Genomic DNA, 15,905 nt, shown 5'->3' with positions numbered 1-15,905 from the left:
CTCTATTTTCTGTTTCATAAGCACTACATCTTATGATTTAAGAACAAAGTCCAGTGCATTCCATTTGATTGAATTTAGGCCATTAGATATGAATGTGGAGCAAGTTACACAACCGCGGCTGAAACAAAGCCGTAATTTGCAACCACGACCTACGCGGATTTGCAAGTAGACTTATTTCAAGTGTGACTCTATTTATCATATTTCTTTGCATCCTATTATCGCGCGCGTACAACAATCAACAGACAGCACCCGATCTGGGATCGCGACCAGCGAACTGTCTGAAATACATGTATACCGCCCTCTTGTGAGCCACCCCAACTCATTCCATAAACTCGGATTTATGCGGTCGACAGGTAAGGAGATTGTTTTCCGATATTTATTCGCTTTTTACATGTAAACACCGTCTGTGCGTTTTAATATTGTCTATGCTTCCATGTATCACGTCACTGTGTATTTGATATCACTACTACGAACATTAGGGGCTTTTTAGTGAGTAAATTTATACCGGAAATATGGTCAAAATTTTGGGTGGTATCCGTAGAGAATTCTCATCCTGGACGTCAGTCGTAATGCATGCAATGAAGACTTCGTCCAACCTGGGCTAAGGTTGAACATGATGTTGACATGGACGGTTGAACTTGAAGGAAGCTACCGTTTTACCTCGTTACAGAAGCTTATTTCACGCCTACATTTTCTGTGACTGTGTCCTTATCTATTGATCCGGGGGGTTCAGGAATTCCATAGCATATGTGATGCTGACCGACGTTAATCAGGAAAATAAACTCTAAAGGGGTAAAGCAACGTTAAACTTGTACGTTTTTGTAGTCTCTTTTCATCAGTTTATCACCGAGTCGTACGTCCCCATGTACGTGCGTCGAAAGCACGCACGCACGCTAGCGCCCTCCTTTGTTTAGTTTTGGTTGGAACAGTGACGTCACTCCAGCCAACCGACGTCACGAAAACGCTCAACCAATGACCAATTTCTGGTAACTGGCGCGAAAACATGCTCGGTCATTGGATAAGCAACTGCGCCTTCAAGTTAGTGCGCATGCGTATGAGGGTGGTTACTAAGCAAATCGCGCGTGCGCACTGCGCGTTCACGTTGCACAAACTCGGTCATTGTACGTGTGAGAAACTGATGAAACGAGTCTACAAAAACGTACAAGTTTAACGTTGCTTTAGAGTTTATTTTCCTGATTAAGGTCGGTCAGCATCGCATATAGAATTCCTGAACCCAGCGGCCCAATAGATAAGGACACATAGAATACTAAGACGTAAAAATTAGCTTCTCCAACAAGGTAAAAATATTGAAAATATTGGTCATAATTTTTTTCGCCCGTTTTTAAGCACTTCATACCCTGGACTCCCTCCGTAACGTAGGGAGGAAAGGGAGTCCACCTGGGCTAGTTCAACCTAGTCCTAGGCATGGGTAATCCTTATCTTTAGGACACCTCTATTTTTTACGAGTTCTGTTCAAAACTGACCTTTGCAGATGACTGTCCAGTACCAAAGTGACTTTTGCAGGCTAAAGCAGTTTTTTTGTCTTCATATAAGCTCATGTTAGTTGTAATTTTTGAAAGCACTTTCAAAGAAAATGTGACTTTCCTAGTCCTACCTTTTTTTGCAGTCAGACGTGCATATTGTCGTTCTCACAACACGAGTGAAAGGCGAAGTTGTAATTTTCATGGATTCCTTATTTCAATTAAAGGGGCACTAGGTCCTGAAATCCCCAAAAATTTCATGTTTTGGATTGTTTACTTAGCCTATTTCAAACATCTGGTTGAAAGGAAACCAACCTAATGTCTTACCGTTCCCGAGAAAAGACAAAAAAAAACCTGCTTGTTTACATCGGACATGACGGAGTAGGAATACATTTTTTGTGTCATTCTCAGTGTACGATATACACATTGTGTGTCTCTGGAACAGCGGTGACCAATCACCAATGCAAAAAAAAGTGGTTTCTTCAACATCCGCAAAAGGCGAACACTGTTGTTACGGTGTCTTTGGGAGAGCATACATGTAACTCCTGAAGGGAAGCTCGTATGGCATTTATTTTTGCACCATTGTCTTTCTCCCGTCCAGAGCTTTAACTAATTCAACCATATTTACCAAAATATTAAAACTGGTGTTATATTGCTACCTGTTGTGTTGATTGTTAGTTTTTGTAACTTCAATTTTGTCTGTTTGTACTCGGGCCGAGCCAGGCATGGAGCTTGGAGATTTTCCTAACTCCACTTTTTAGCCCCATTAATGTGGCCAATTTACTGGACTACCACCGTAAATAAAGGCCACACTCGGAACATGTACCCGAATACCCCTATCACTATCACTGTTACCCTATATTGTCAATAGGGTAAAAAAGGAAGTATTCGACCAGATAAGGAAAAGTGGCACTGTGTCTAGTGTAATTGATCTTTGCCATATCAGTTATGACATGATCATGTACATTATGTACCTACGGTACTATGTTAGCACCATAGCATCAACCCTTGTCGTAAGTCCTCAAGGTGCTTGCTCAGCAATGATTGGTCGGATTCTGCCTCAGGACGAATATACCCCCAAAAATGGTAAAGGGGAGAATTTGACCAGATAAGGAAAACCAGCACTGCCTAGTGTAACTGAGAGAGTGAGATCTTAACTGTAGTCAGTGTTTCCCCTGCCCATTCAAACGTGAGGCGGCCCACCTCGCTACTTTCAGTGACCACCTCGCTCAATTTTTGCCAATATCACCACCTCGCTGTGAAGATTTGCAATAAAGGAAATTCTAATCAAAAAATTTTCATTTTGTGTAATTTATGAGCCTTTTCCTTAATCTCTAGACTCTATGTATCAAGAACTCACAATTTGGATGTGTAGATATGGCATCATCACGCATTTTTTTGTGAGCGCTGCATTCTTTTCAGTTTGCAGACTGCGTAAATTTTGTTTCAATCATCAATTTGAATTTTTACCACCTGGCTCAGTTCATTAGCCAGGGGAAACACTGACTGTAGTAACATGACCTGCCTGACTGTTCCAATCCTCGTGATTGAGGGTCAGGTACCACAATCTGCCACACCTGCCTTCACCACCTGCCTCTGTCCCGTGCTGTAACTGTGCACTCTGCTAGTGCTAGCAGCTTTCCTGTCCAGTCTTTGATGTCATCACCCCATCTTCTCCTCTGCCTTCCTCTGGCCAGCCTTCCGTCAGTTCTAGGTACCATGCCTACCCTCGAAGACATGGGTGTAGAGGTTCTGAGCCCTGGTGAGGTGGCCGAACTACTGTGCAGCTTCTGTCTTTGGAGAGTTGCCACTAGCACTCTCTCTGTTGCCCTTTCCATTCATTCTGTGAGCCGCACAGCTATCATCCTTAACTCCCGCCTGTTGCACTTCATCTCGAACCCCTTCAGCCTGTTGATGTCAATGGTTTTAAAGGTCCGTGCTTCATAGCCATACCGGTACTTCTGGTAAGTTCAGATTGGTGTCATCAGAATGTTGGGTGTAAATAGTTTGGAAATATCCATCAGAAGAGTTGCTTTGCTAGTGGAGTCAGTCGCATTTGTGCCCGATGTTTCATTTCGTAGAACTGACGGCAGTGAGTGTTTTCTAGATCTGGCCTTCACGAAACTCCAGAACCGTTTTGGGTTTCTTCCCAACATGCAAGAGTCCAGCTAATGACTTCAGGTATTCAGCATATTGCTTTCGAGAGAGCTGCTTGAATGTTGATCTTGCTAACTTGAAAGCAGTTATATTTATATCAGAAGGATCAGCACGCTTCTTTCTGAAAGTTCTCTCCTTCTCTTTGATGGCTTGCAACACCTCAGCGTCAAACCAGGGCAGAGACGAATGGCGAGGTCGAAACTCGAAAGTTGCAGGTGCGACATCAATTAGAGCAGCTTCCTCCAGATCATGAAACAGTGCAAGGCTGATTCTTGATAGGTTACACAAGCCTTCGAAAAAAAATGTGTGGAGAGCTTGGTAAGGGCAAACATACATTCCTGTAATTCATTGGCCCCATCGACTGCAATTGTCACGCAGCTATTTCTACTCGACTCGCATGTAACTTTGCAACTTTTCAAACTGCATCATTTTTCATAAACTGTTGTCAGTGTTGGACTATTTAACAGTCTTTGGTAGCAAATGGAGTATCAAAATGTAACGAACAACATTCCCCAAAGGTCTGTATAAATGATGCTATCATAAGACGATCAGATTCAAAATTGTGACCCCTCCAATGAGTGTGGACTTTCTTTTTCTGCGGTGTCCGAGCTGAAACTTCAATACATGTAACAGTACATGTAGGGAGATGCACCCTATACGTAGGATTCGAACAAAAACCTCACAAAACAATACATATGTATGTAATCCTGAAACTTTTGATGTAAGTTATTTTTCAGAACATCCTTGTGTACATACGTACGTGTACATATGTACATTGTGAACTTTGTATGATCTGTATGTATTGTGCAGTAGGCATATTTATTTCAGAAATTGTACAGTTGGCACGTTTTAGTATTTGTGCGTCAACACACACCTTGTATTGCGCTCAGGAATTTTACATTGTTATGTTTACATAATTTACATGTGCGTGTGATTGTCAAGTATGACCAGCTATTGTAGTGTGTCTGTTGTTGTCGTGATCCATTGATCCATTACACAGAATCCACACATGTAGCCAATGGTAGATGGAGCTGCAGGCTTACGCACATGAGGGACCTTGCAATTAAAATAGTACCTAATGGCCCTACATGTCTGAACCGATGACTCATCCCATCAATGTGAGTCATTTCAGCTTGCGTGGCTGGCTAGGAAATACCTTCATTACGTGTATCCCAGGTGTCCATCGCATAATGTGTGTACCAGTAAGTGTGTTTGGTTCATTGGTTGAGGGATTTCATATCATATTGGATGTGATAATGGTTCGGACGTTGCGGTGTGGGACTGGCAGGTTCACTTCATGACTTGAGTGGTTGATGAGGGCGCACTGTGCGGGACTTGAACTGTAAGTCTAAGCAGTTACGGGACCATGTACACAGGTACATTGTACATGCATACTGTAGTTCTTACTGTAGCAGGTACTGGGTTGTGAATTGCACTGCCAGACTGGAGCTTTTAAACAGAGGACGGGCCTCCCGTGGTGAGCGACTATTTTAAATTTTACCGTTTTAGCTAAAACGGTGTCTGAACATGGCCAGATTGCAGTGTGTATACATATGCAGTATGATTACATACCGTACATCAGGCATGCAACTTTTCCTCAGATCTGCTGATTTCCTCGTTTTGTACTTCTCATGAATGCCATTAAAATTGATTATACCGATACTACAGTCTTTCGTGGTTTGGAGTTTCCTTGTTTTTTCTAAATTCCCATTTGCATGCCTGGTACATGTAGTGATGCATACAGCAACCGCAGGTGACATCTAGACGTGCAGGCCGGTTCATGTACAGTATATGTATGTAAACTTATGTACATGTACATTTTGTACCGGTATATGGGTGGACTGGAAATTTATACATGTACATGTAGTTATACATCAGCTCATAATGGTGGTGAGGCATGTGTACATGTACCAAGGCTGGAGGCTTTCAAAGAGGTTTGTATGTACTCACGCTCTATACACTCCAATAAAAACATTATTGAGCAATCCCCTCTTTTGTTGAACCTTGCATACAAGAGTTGATGTCACAGAAATTACACTAATCTCTTCAAATGCGCGGTTGTAATATTGTGAGTCGCTCTATGTGGAATCAGCAGGCTTTCTCTGAATATGATACAATGTACGTGTACCTACATGTACATACATGTACCGTACATGTATGGAAATACCTGTAGGTCCGATGTCAATATTGTGAAATCATTGTATTCATTGTGTAGGTGTACTGGTACCTGCAGATAGTAACGGTATCTTGTTGTGAATGCAGGCTGCTATTTGAAGGTCACCAAATTTAACAGTTTCTTTCGTTAGCTGACTTTATTGCAAACAGATCAAGGTTGCGCTGAGTAAACTCTCAAGTCTTGTATGCAAGGTTCAACAAAAGAGGGGATTGCTCAATAATGTTTTTATTGGAGTGTATAGAGCGTGAGTACATGTGCAAACCTCTTTGAAAGCCTCCAACCTTGGTACATACATGTACACATGTAGCTGGGTAAGTTTTGGGATCTGTGGTGGATGGCCATTGCTTGGTGTCAATTAAACTCCCCTGAATCTAACAATTAATGTCCAGCAGTGGGTAACTTCAGCAACAAAAGCCCCTTTTTTACCTGATTGTTCGGTGCTAATAAAACCTGAAAGGGGTTATGAAAGAGGTTATTTTAGGTAAAAATGTTTTGCCTTCAACATGTTCAAAGCAGTGTACAATAACATAATTTGCCATACTGTAGTGTATACAGGTGCCATTGAGGAATTACAAAGTATCCTCCATGCACTATGCAGGAACACAAAGTACGCCCTTCATGCCTTAGACTTTGCAATTGCAGGCATTATGTAGGTATACTGTTGTACCAAATATCTGCTACAGTAAACGGATCTGAAGCGTATCAAATGTTCATGGTTGAACGAGCCAGTAATAATACAAAATTGGATGTTTTGTCACCAACAATTGTACCGGAATGTATTGTGTAAATACGGGTATGTACATTGTATTTCAGATGTGTCGACTGTCAAATTTGTGGTCCACGGGCAATCACGGCCATATGCCATTTCTGAATTGTTAGCAGCTACCATATGATGTATGTACCAGAACAGTAAGCCTGCATTTAGAATCCAGAATTTATAATTAAATCTGAGTGTCTTCATTCTCTTGGGTTGTACATGTACATGTACATGTACCGGTACATGTTCTGCTGGGTACCGATAACGAAATATCACATGCTGTATGAGTGTCACAAATCCCATAGATTCTTAACCATATTAACCCTCCTACACAAACGTACATTCTGTGTTAAGTTGTCCTTGCTGCCGAAATCAATCAAGTGACTGTTTTCAACAGTTAAAAGCTCTCAGCCCACAAAAAGCAGGATTGACTGGCTGCGACTGTTTATGTAACTTAGGTGCCGGTTAGTCCGAGTAACTTGGACCCAACTTATCGCCTTTTTTAACATTTGGCCATGGTCTGGCGATAGTAAGGTCCAAGCTAATACTGCGAGCTGGACAACACCGTCCCAAAAACCAACATTTTCCAACAAAAACTATCAGATTTCACCTTCAAAACGGCCTCCAAATTACTAGATATGCCACCTGAGGTACACGTAGACATCGATGATTAAGATGGTTGTACTGAAGTTAACTTACGATCCGGAAAAAAGTGAAATTTTCCGTTCATTTTGGAGAGCTCCCCTCGCGATCTTGAACACGTTAAATTTCCGATCGTGTTTAATGTTTGAACGACGTGATTTCTTCTTCATGCCCAGCGTACATTCGATGGTCCCCGTATCCCGAGTGTGATTCCGTTACCGAGTGCGCGCGATGCATCTATTATGATAATGAGTAGACTGGATCACGTTTGTAAACACATGTGCATTTCAAACGATAATAGGGAGTCAGGAACTAGCGCAGCTTTTATGGCGGATACCAGTTCAAGCTGGTTCCCGATTCCCTTTTACAGTTCGAAATGCACATGTATGTGTTTACAAACGTGACTCATTATCATAATCGATGCATCGTGCGCGCTCGGTAACGGAATCGCACTCGGGATACGGGGACCATCGAATGTATGCTGGGCATGAAGAAGAAATCGCGTCGTTCAAACATTAAACACGATCGGAAATTTAACGTGTTCAAGATCGCGAGGGGAGCTCTCCGAAATGAACGGAAAATTTCACTTTTTTCCGGATCGTAAGTTAACTTCAGTACAACCATCTTAATCATCGATGTCTACTTGTACCTCAGGTGGCATATCTAGTAATTTGGAGGCCGTTTTGAAGGTGAAATCTGATGTTTTTTGTTGGAAAATGTTGGTTTTTGGGACGGTGTTGTCCAGCTGGCGGTATTAGCTTGGACCTTACTATCGCCAGACCATGGCCAAATGTTAAAAAAGGCGATAAGTTGGGTCCAAGTTACTCGGACTAGGTGCCGGTATGCTTTGACTGTAGGTGATTGATAAGCCAGCTGTGCCTACCACTTGCTTGCTTTCAAGTGTCTGTTGACTGAATTTGATTAGTCACAGTGCTTGCTTGAAAACTGATCTGACTGTTGGTAATTAGCCTGTGTAAAAGGCATGGCCGGGGAAGAGGATTATTTTTTGACTGTATGTGACTGTTCAGATAGCAAGAGGGTTAAAGATTCTTACATAAAATGAATTAAGAATTGTGCAATATTGCCTCTTTGGAGCTCTACCCAATTATATCACATTAACTTGCTAACATTTGAGCTTGAAAATATCGGCTGTCGCGAATTTTGGTTGCTGTAAATTCATGTACAGATACTTTGAAAATATGTGCAGTATAGGCCTACGTGTACTGTACTACAAACTAGTGCAAGTTTGCAATATGAAAATTTCACAGAGATTGGAAGATCCTGCATACATGTCAATGATGCACATGTCAAACCCATACTCATTTTTTGTACCAATATTGTGGCATCATTATTTGTTTTTCATGATTACAGATCTAGCAAGTTCGTCCAGCCTCTTGCCCCCGCGACCCTAGATGACCCAAGTTGACCTTTATATAAGCCTTGGCCTTGATGTGATTTGTTTCCTGTTGACGCCCAGGGCGGGTGTGCGTTGTGTGTGTGCTACATGTGCTGATACGTGCGTAGGGAGATCTGCCTGCCTGCCATGACGTGGTGTCTTGTGGGTAATACAGGGGCCGTTCACATATTGCCTCAGTCCATGATCTTTGTCGGACGAGACAACTGCGAGATCAATATAACGGTGAGTCTTTGTAAGCATTCACAATTGTGCAGTCATGAATGCAAAGTTCTATGGGGAAAAATTTCTCATAAGATACGCCTGTACCGGTATGCTAAGAAAATGCTTGTTTATAGTGGTGTGTACAGGGTGTATCAAAAATTTTGTAATGTACATGTATGTGACAGAGCCATGCAATTAAAGATATAGTCCATCATTTGTAATTTGTGCATTTTGTTCATTTGAAGCAACAAAAGTGTTCAAAATCTAAAGAAGGGTACTGAACAACTAACCTGATGAAGTTTCAGCTCAGCTTCAGCTGTATATTCCAAGAAAAACAGCATTCTAGGATCTCAATTTCAAATCAAAAGTTGCTGAATCATGTTTTGAATTGGGCCTGAATATAGTGTCCGAGACACGTTCTCACAGAGCCGATTGCAGCTAGGCGATGTCGCGCACTGATCCGACGAATTATAGCAACCGCGCGTGCGTGTGCGTCGTGCCAATGCTTGCGCGCACTTCGCCGAATAACAAAATGAACTACTAATTTAAATTTCCTACAGTGCGTCTTAAGAAGCACCGTTGGAAAGGCCTTCTTTCGTTGATTACTTCAAAATGACTGCTTGCCAGAAAGACTAATTTCACAGGGAGTTTAATCCTCTTACTATCTTTCAACCAAGTATGTCTTTCAACAATAATTACGCCAGTTACTTTTCGGATAGCTGCAAATGATGGACTATAGCCTTAAGCATGATATCTAATTAATGATTCAGAGAAATGATCCATTTTTGCCAGCTTGTTGGCCTATGATCCTAGTCTGTAATCTCCTTGACCATTACATTTTTCAGGTAAATTCACTGAGCTCCTAACATGCCTAAAGGTTAAAACAAAAAGAAATTGTTGATTTGTAATGTTCGTGACGCTGGAATTACCCCCTCAACAACTGTGTACAACTCTAAGTTGTCGTGATGAAGAGTTTTTCAACAGTAGGGCCTACCAGTACATTGAAACTGCTCAATTGTGGCTTGTGATGACATATTGAGGAGACACTGTGCAGGAATTTTAATGAGGAACTGCCAGCTGGTCTCGGTACAATTTGACTAAGGGTTGTGTCATCATATCTCAACTAATAGAGGGATGTCTAGCTTTAAATGTTAATAAAGATACTCCCAGGTTCCCGTCACGCCCATGACAAATTTAAAAAAGAGACTTCACAAATACAATTTTCATGTACGGTAGGTGTTAGCAACAGAATCCAGTTACGAGACCAAAAAAAGTGAGCATACTTTTTTTTAAGTTGAACTGAATGTATACGTTGTAGTATGCACATGAGGTGAGTTTTTTTGGCAAATTTGTAAAAAAATTGTTGCTTCAAACAAAAAAATGCACAAAAAGCAAATGATAGGCCTACATGTACTTAATACCTTTGTAACATGTATGTATGTGTGTGCATGTACCGGTACCTTCAACCAACCCTAACCTCCCCAATGCCATCAAAATCCAACCCCCTCCCCCTTCCCATTTTGGTGTATTTTGGGGAACTTAGTCTTGCAGGCCTGGTGTGACTAAAGATTGATGGAGTATGATGGACTTGGCTCTGCAGGCCTAAAGCCCGGTTCATACTTCATGCGAAAGCGAATGCGAAGCGAATTTGACGTCATGAAACATTCGCTGCGAAATTCACCCGAGTTGAAATGTGTTCAACTTTTACGAATTCACATCGCGAATACTCTCCATGACATCACAAATTTGGGTTTGCTTTCGCTTTCACGCCGAGTATGAACCGGGCTTTAAGCAAAGCGTGTATCGGAAGCAGTGTGATTGATGGATTTTGGCGGACTTGGTCCAGTACTTAGTAAAAGATAGTGGAATTAGGGTCAATAATGGAACATTTGTGTCTTTGCCCCTTTCCCCCCCTTTTTATGGGGGGGGGGGCAGCTATAAATGTATTAGGATTAGCAATGTAAATAATCAAACCTTGAAGATTAAAAGTAACATGGAAATGCCTGATTCTGTGCATTGGTTGTATGACCATTGAGAAAGGTTGTCGCCTAGCTTTGAGTTATTAAAATAATGTCAGTCCTTTCTTTTTGTTTGTTTTATTAGTCTCGGAGCGTTGACAAACGACACTCGGTCATCAACTTTGACAGAAGCGACGATGCCTTCTGCATCAAGGACATGGAAACATTGAACGGGGTGAGTCGTGGAATATTAAATCCAAAATTAGAAATTTTGTTTTCATAGGTTTTTTTTACCCTAACTCCCTAGGGGGTGTGCAAAATCGTATTGAATTTGGAGGATTCAGGACTGTTAGGGCTATACGTAATGAGATAACATTTGAGAAAATGGATTGCCAAAAGTTTATGAAATATCCTACTTGATAGTAAGAAACTAATGGGATCAAGCATCCTTTGAAATCAGTGCGCCTAGTAATTTCTCATTTTCAAGAAAAGAGGAATTACTGTACCGTCATTTTCTTGTGATGGTTAGGACCAAACCATCGCGAGAAAAAAAAGGAAAACCTTGCTTTGTGTCAAGAAAAATTGAAGATCTATGAATTTTCACATTTTTCTCAAAAAGTATATCTACTGAGCTGAAATTTTGACAGGTTACGTTTTTATATAATAATCTGCTTCAGATTTTTTGTATTGTTGTTCCTTGAATCGGCCAAAATATAGTTTTTTTGTTAATGGTGTCCATTACCTTACTAGGCTCTGTACTGCCCCACACCGCCCTGCCTATTACTCGCTGTGCCGCCCTTAACTGCCTGAGCAAATAAAGACGGTGTATTCCCGAGGAACAGATTTTGGATAATTTTGATTGGCCTTTTTTTTTCCATTTTCAAGATGGCAGTCTTTATTTCTGGTTTCTTTTCTCCGTGCAATTGCAGACATTTGTTAACGACACAAGAATACCTGATTCAACCTACATCAGTCTACAGCGCGGGGACTCCATTAGGTTTGGATATGATATCCTTTTGAAAAAGCTTGAGGTGTATTTGTAATTGTACTTTAAAGGGAATGTACACATCATTGGCTTTTGCTGTAATTTTCAGAAATGAATTATTTGAGAGGTTAGTATAATAGATCAAATATTGTTACACTGACATTTTTTAAGTTTGATGTTCGAAAAGGTTGGAAAAACCAAGAAAAACAAAAATGTTCAAGTAGTCTGGTTCCCTGACTCCACAAAAGATAAAATAGATCAATTTATAGATGATGGAAAATTGTAAGGCAAGGGAACCAGTCTAGCTGGCCTGCACCCGTTTATGAACATGTAACCAATAGCAAACAACATTTGGACTGAAAAAATGGTAAATTTGGAGCAGTAGTTGAAAAATAGTTAGGTTTTTCCAACGCTGGTCGGCCGACCACCGTTGGAAATGTTTACAAAAATACCATTTTCTTGAAAATGACTTGACACTAGGTGCCATAATTTTACAAGATGCTTGAGACTGTCATTTACCAACATCCTAGTAAGGTATTTCGTAAAAACTTGGTAGTTTTATTTTTCGATGTTTGCAAATGTTGTATAGTCCCTTTAAAGGTAAAACTATGAAGTGAGTATGAACTCACAAAACGTTTAGAGCAACATTTGCCCCGGTTGAAATACGTTTAACTTTCGCCTTGCCATGGCATCACTTTTAAGGCAAAAAAGAGTACTTAACCTCCATTTTGAGGAAACAAAAACAGAAAAACAACAATTGTGGCATACATACACATCCTGACTTATATTTGCTTTAAAACTTCCAAAACTAACATCAGTATTTTGTGGGTCACTGTTGTAAAAGTACATGTACTATTGCAGCAGACCTGGTTAACACGAAATGTTTCCATCCATTGCACAGAGCCTGCCAATTAAATGGAAAAACTGTCTTGATTCATAGCGACATAAAGTGTATACTTCTTGAGAAATGCCTTTGATTTGTGTTCGGCATATATTTCATGTCAACATTCGTGCCTGTCAGAATAAAGCGTAATTCAACCAAATCAGTCGCAGCTTCCAAAGCTCTATTCCATGATGTTTCTATTATAACATAAGTACAGCTCCCAGGCATCTTTGAATGGTCCAAGAAAAATTATGTTGTGTTTCCTAATGTAACATTGAGAAAAAAAGGTGTGTGGGTAAAAAAAAAATTGCTCTGAATTTGTATGCATACATGTAGCCAGAAAAAAATAGGATAGGGTACTGGTCGATTAACCCTCCTATGCAAACATACATTATGTGCCAAGTTGTCTTTGCAGTCAAAATCAATCAAGTGACTGTCAACCCTTAAGAATTCCAAGCACACATAAAAGCAGGATTGACTGTCTTTGACTGATTAAGTAACTCGATGCAGCTATGCTTTGACTCCTGGTGAGTGATAAAACAGCTGTGACCACAACTTGCCTGCTTTGTCTGTTGACCCAGTTTGACTAGACACAGTGCTCGCTGGACAAATGATCTGACTGCTGGTGACAGTGACTGCTCTATGTTCCGACACCCCTATGTTCCGACAACCTAGATTGTGTTACTCCCGGTTAGGGTTAGGGTTAGGAATAGGAATATGTGCAGTCGGAACATAGGGGTGTCGGAACATAGAGGTGTAACCCTGGTGACTAGCCTTTGTTAAAAGTTAATCGTTATTAATTTGTGTTTTTTTCCCCCATGCATTCATAATAGTTAACATTATTATTCTGTGTTTATTGTGCTGATTTTAGGCATCACTGCACAGCTCGGCAAGACCGCACTGCCGACCAACTTACAGAAAATTTTAAAAATTATTTCAAAAAATTGAGGGCAATGTCCACAAAAACTAGGATGTGGTTGGCACTATAATATTTTTCTTCATTTATTAGAAAGATTGAGGTTCTGCATTATTTTCTACGTAGGCTGGGGTAACCTGAAACACAGTCACAGATTTTTTTTCTTGGTCTACGGAGGTAGTTTTTCCCGGTATAGAATTACACTTGCCGTCAGTCCCACATTTATACTTTATTATGATGTTACCCCATACTGGAAGGCCAGCAGCGTGTTTTCATTTCGTGAATAGAACAAGAAAAGTGGCCTAAAGGAGGCTTTGTTCCAACCCTCAGCCAACCATTGTCACTCTGGGCCTGAATGCAATATTGTCCTTGTAAAGTGGGTGAGGTGAAACGAAGAGAAAGAATATAAAAGCCTGGTAGAATTGTGTCCCTAAATGCACATGCAGTAAACTTTCTGTCGACGGTCTGTGTGAATTACTGAGTGTTTTCAAAAGATCAAGTTTTTCTCATGCCACATTTCTGTACACACAGCTGCCAGGGTAGTTATGTTTTGCATGTGTTGCCACCATACATAGGTGTACTGTTCATGCAGTTCGCATACAATTAGTAAGACTGAATGGCTGTAGATGCAGTGCAGATTCATTATGGGCAACAGTGTGCACAGAGGACTAGTCATCTATGCTAACTGGTCGTAATGAGAACATGAAGAATGTCTTGGAAAATCACAAGTGTATCAGCTTCCAAGCCTGAGATGTAGTTTCAGTTTAATAGTTGGGTCATTCTAATTTTGGGGGGTTTTTCCTTGACCAACTTTGCCACATCCCGTGACTTATCGTTTTGACGAGGTGGACCCCAGCAGCGTCAGACAATTCAAAGCCGAAGACGGAATCAACAAACTGGTAAGTTAGTTTGTTTAGTTAATGTAAAATACATGTACATTTGTGATTGTTTAGTTTTAAAGGTACAGTCCATCATTTGTAATTTGTTCATTTTGCTTGTTTGAAGCAACAAACTTGCTCAAAATCTAAAGAAGGATGCTGAGCATGAATATACAACTTCAGTTGTATATTCCGAGAAAAACAACATTCTAGGATCTGGATTTCAAATCAAAAGTTGCTGAATCATGTTTTGAATTGGGCCTGAATTCAGCGTCCGAGACACGTTCTCACTGAGCTGATTGCAGCTACGCGATGTCGCGCACTGATCCGACAAATTAAAGCAACCGCATGCATGTGCGTCGTGTCAAGGCTTGCACGTGCTTCGCCGAATAAAAAAACGAACTACTAACAGAAATTTCCTACGATGCGTCTTTAGACACATCGTTGGAAAGGCCTTCATTCGTTATTTATTCAAAATGCTAGCATGCCAGAAAGAATAATTTCACAGGGAGTTTAGTCCTCTTACTGTCTTTCAACCAAGTATGCTTTTCAACAATAATTACATCAGTTACTTTTTGGATAGCTGCAAATGATGGACTGTACATGAGCTTTAAGAAGGAAAAATTAGGATATTAAGACACATACATACAGTGGTTCCTACCGTAGCTTCAAGTACATGTATCTTCAAATTTGTAAAGGCACCGAAGATAAAATGAGCAGGCATATGAGCAGCAGTCTCACCAGACATAACTACCGGGACATGTAAGCATGATGCTCTGCCCATGCCGATTAAAAAAATAATTTCCCCAACATTGAGAACAATTTTATTATCTTTTTAAAATTGTATTATCTCGCGACCAAAAGGTCAAATTGTTGTCCAATGTACATGTACAATGACACTTTGGTGCACCATTTTGAAAACCTACATGTATCAAAGTGAAAATGAGCACTTCAACTCGCCTTTTATTATTATTTGGTGCTCCATAGTATCTAATTTCTCTTTTTATAACTAACTGTACATGTACCAGTACATGTACCAGTATGTATGCATGTTTTGTTGTACATACTACGTGCGACATGTATGGAAATACATGTCATATTATTACATGTATGTACAGGCACATTTGACAAGTACATTTACATGCATGTAATTGGAACTCTGCCTTTTAGGTACTTGTTGGGTACAATTATACCCAAGAAACTTTTGGAAGTAAATCATTTTTAGATGAAGTCTATTCCATTCCAAAAATTGTTACATACATTGACTTTCTCCTTAGCAGACAAAACAAATATTTGTTTTAGCCCAGGAACAGGAAATACCAGTACATGTACATGACAATTAGATGTATGTAACACATATTAATGCATGGTACATGTTGGATTTTCTACTTAAAATAGTTAGTGGAGGCCCAGACACGTACATCCTCTTATTTAGTAATCCTGTGTATGTCCTT

General features: G+C 40.4%; 1 protein-coding gene across 3 annotated transcripts in view; it reads left to right on the top strand.

The window, feature by feature from the left end:
* Window positions 1-297: 297 nt before the first annotated feature.
* The window catches only part of LOC119742199 (centrosomal protein of 170 kDa protein B-like), a 40,780-nt gene continuing 25,172 nt past the window's right edge, over window positions 298-15,905 (top strand). For all 3 annotated transcript variants that reach the window (XM_038218262.1, XM_038218253.1, XM_038218245.1), the window contains exons 1-5: window positions 298-353; window positions 8,585-8,852; window positions 10,935-11,024; window positions 11,719-11,797; window positions 14,393-14,472. In XM_038218262.1, the coding sequence (XP_038074190.1) occupies window positions 8,757-8,852; window positions 10,935-11,024; window positions 11,719-11,797; window positions 14,393-14,472 (345 nt within the window). In that variant the 5' untranslated portion in view covers window positions 298-353; window positions 8,585-8,756. The remainder of the gene's footprint in view (window positions 354-8,584; window positions 8,853-10,934; window positions 11,025-11,718; window positions 11,798-14,392; window positions 14,473-15,905) is intronic.

Source organism: Patiria miniata, unplaced genomic scaffold (genome assembly GCF_015706575.1).
Source record: "Patiria miniata isolate m_02_andy unplaced genomic scaffold, ASM1570657v1 HiC_scaffold_11, whole genome shotgun sequence".
NCBI lineage: Eukaryota > Metazoa > Echinodermata > Asteroidea > Valvatida > Asterinidae > Patiria > Patiria miniata.
The sequence above is the reverse complement of the archived record's forward strand: the minus strand, read 5'-3'. Positions and strand labels throughout refer to the sequence as shown.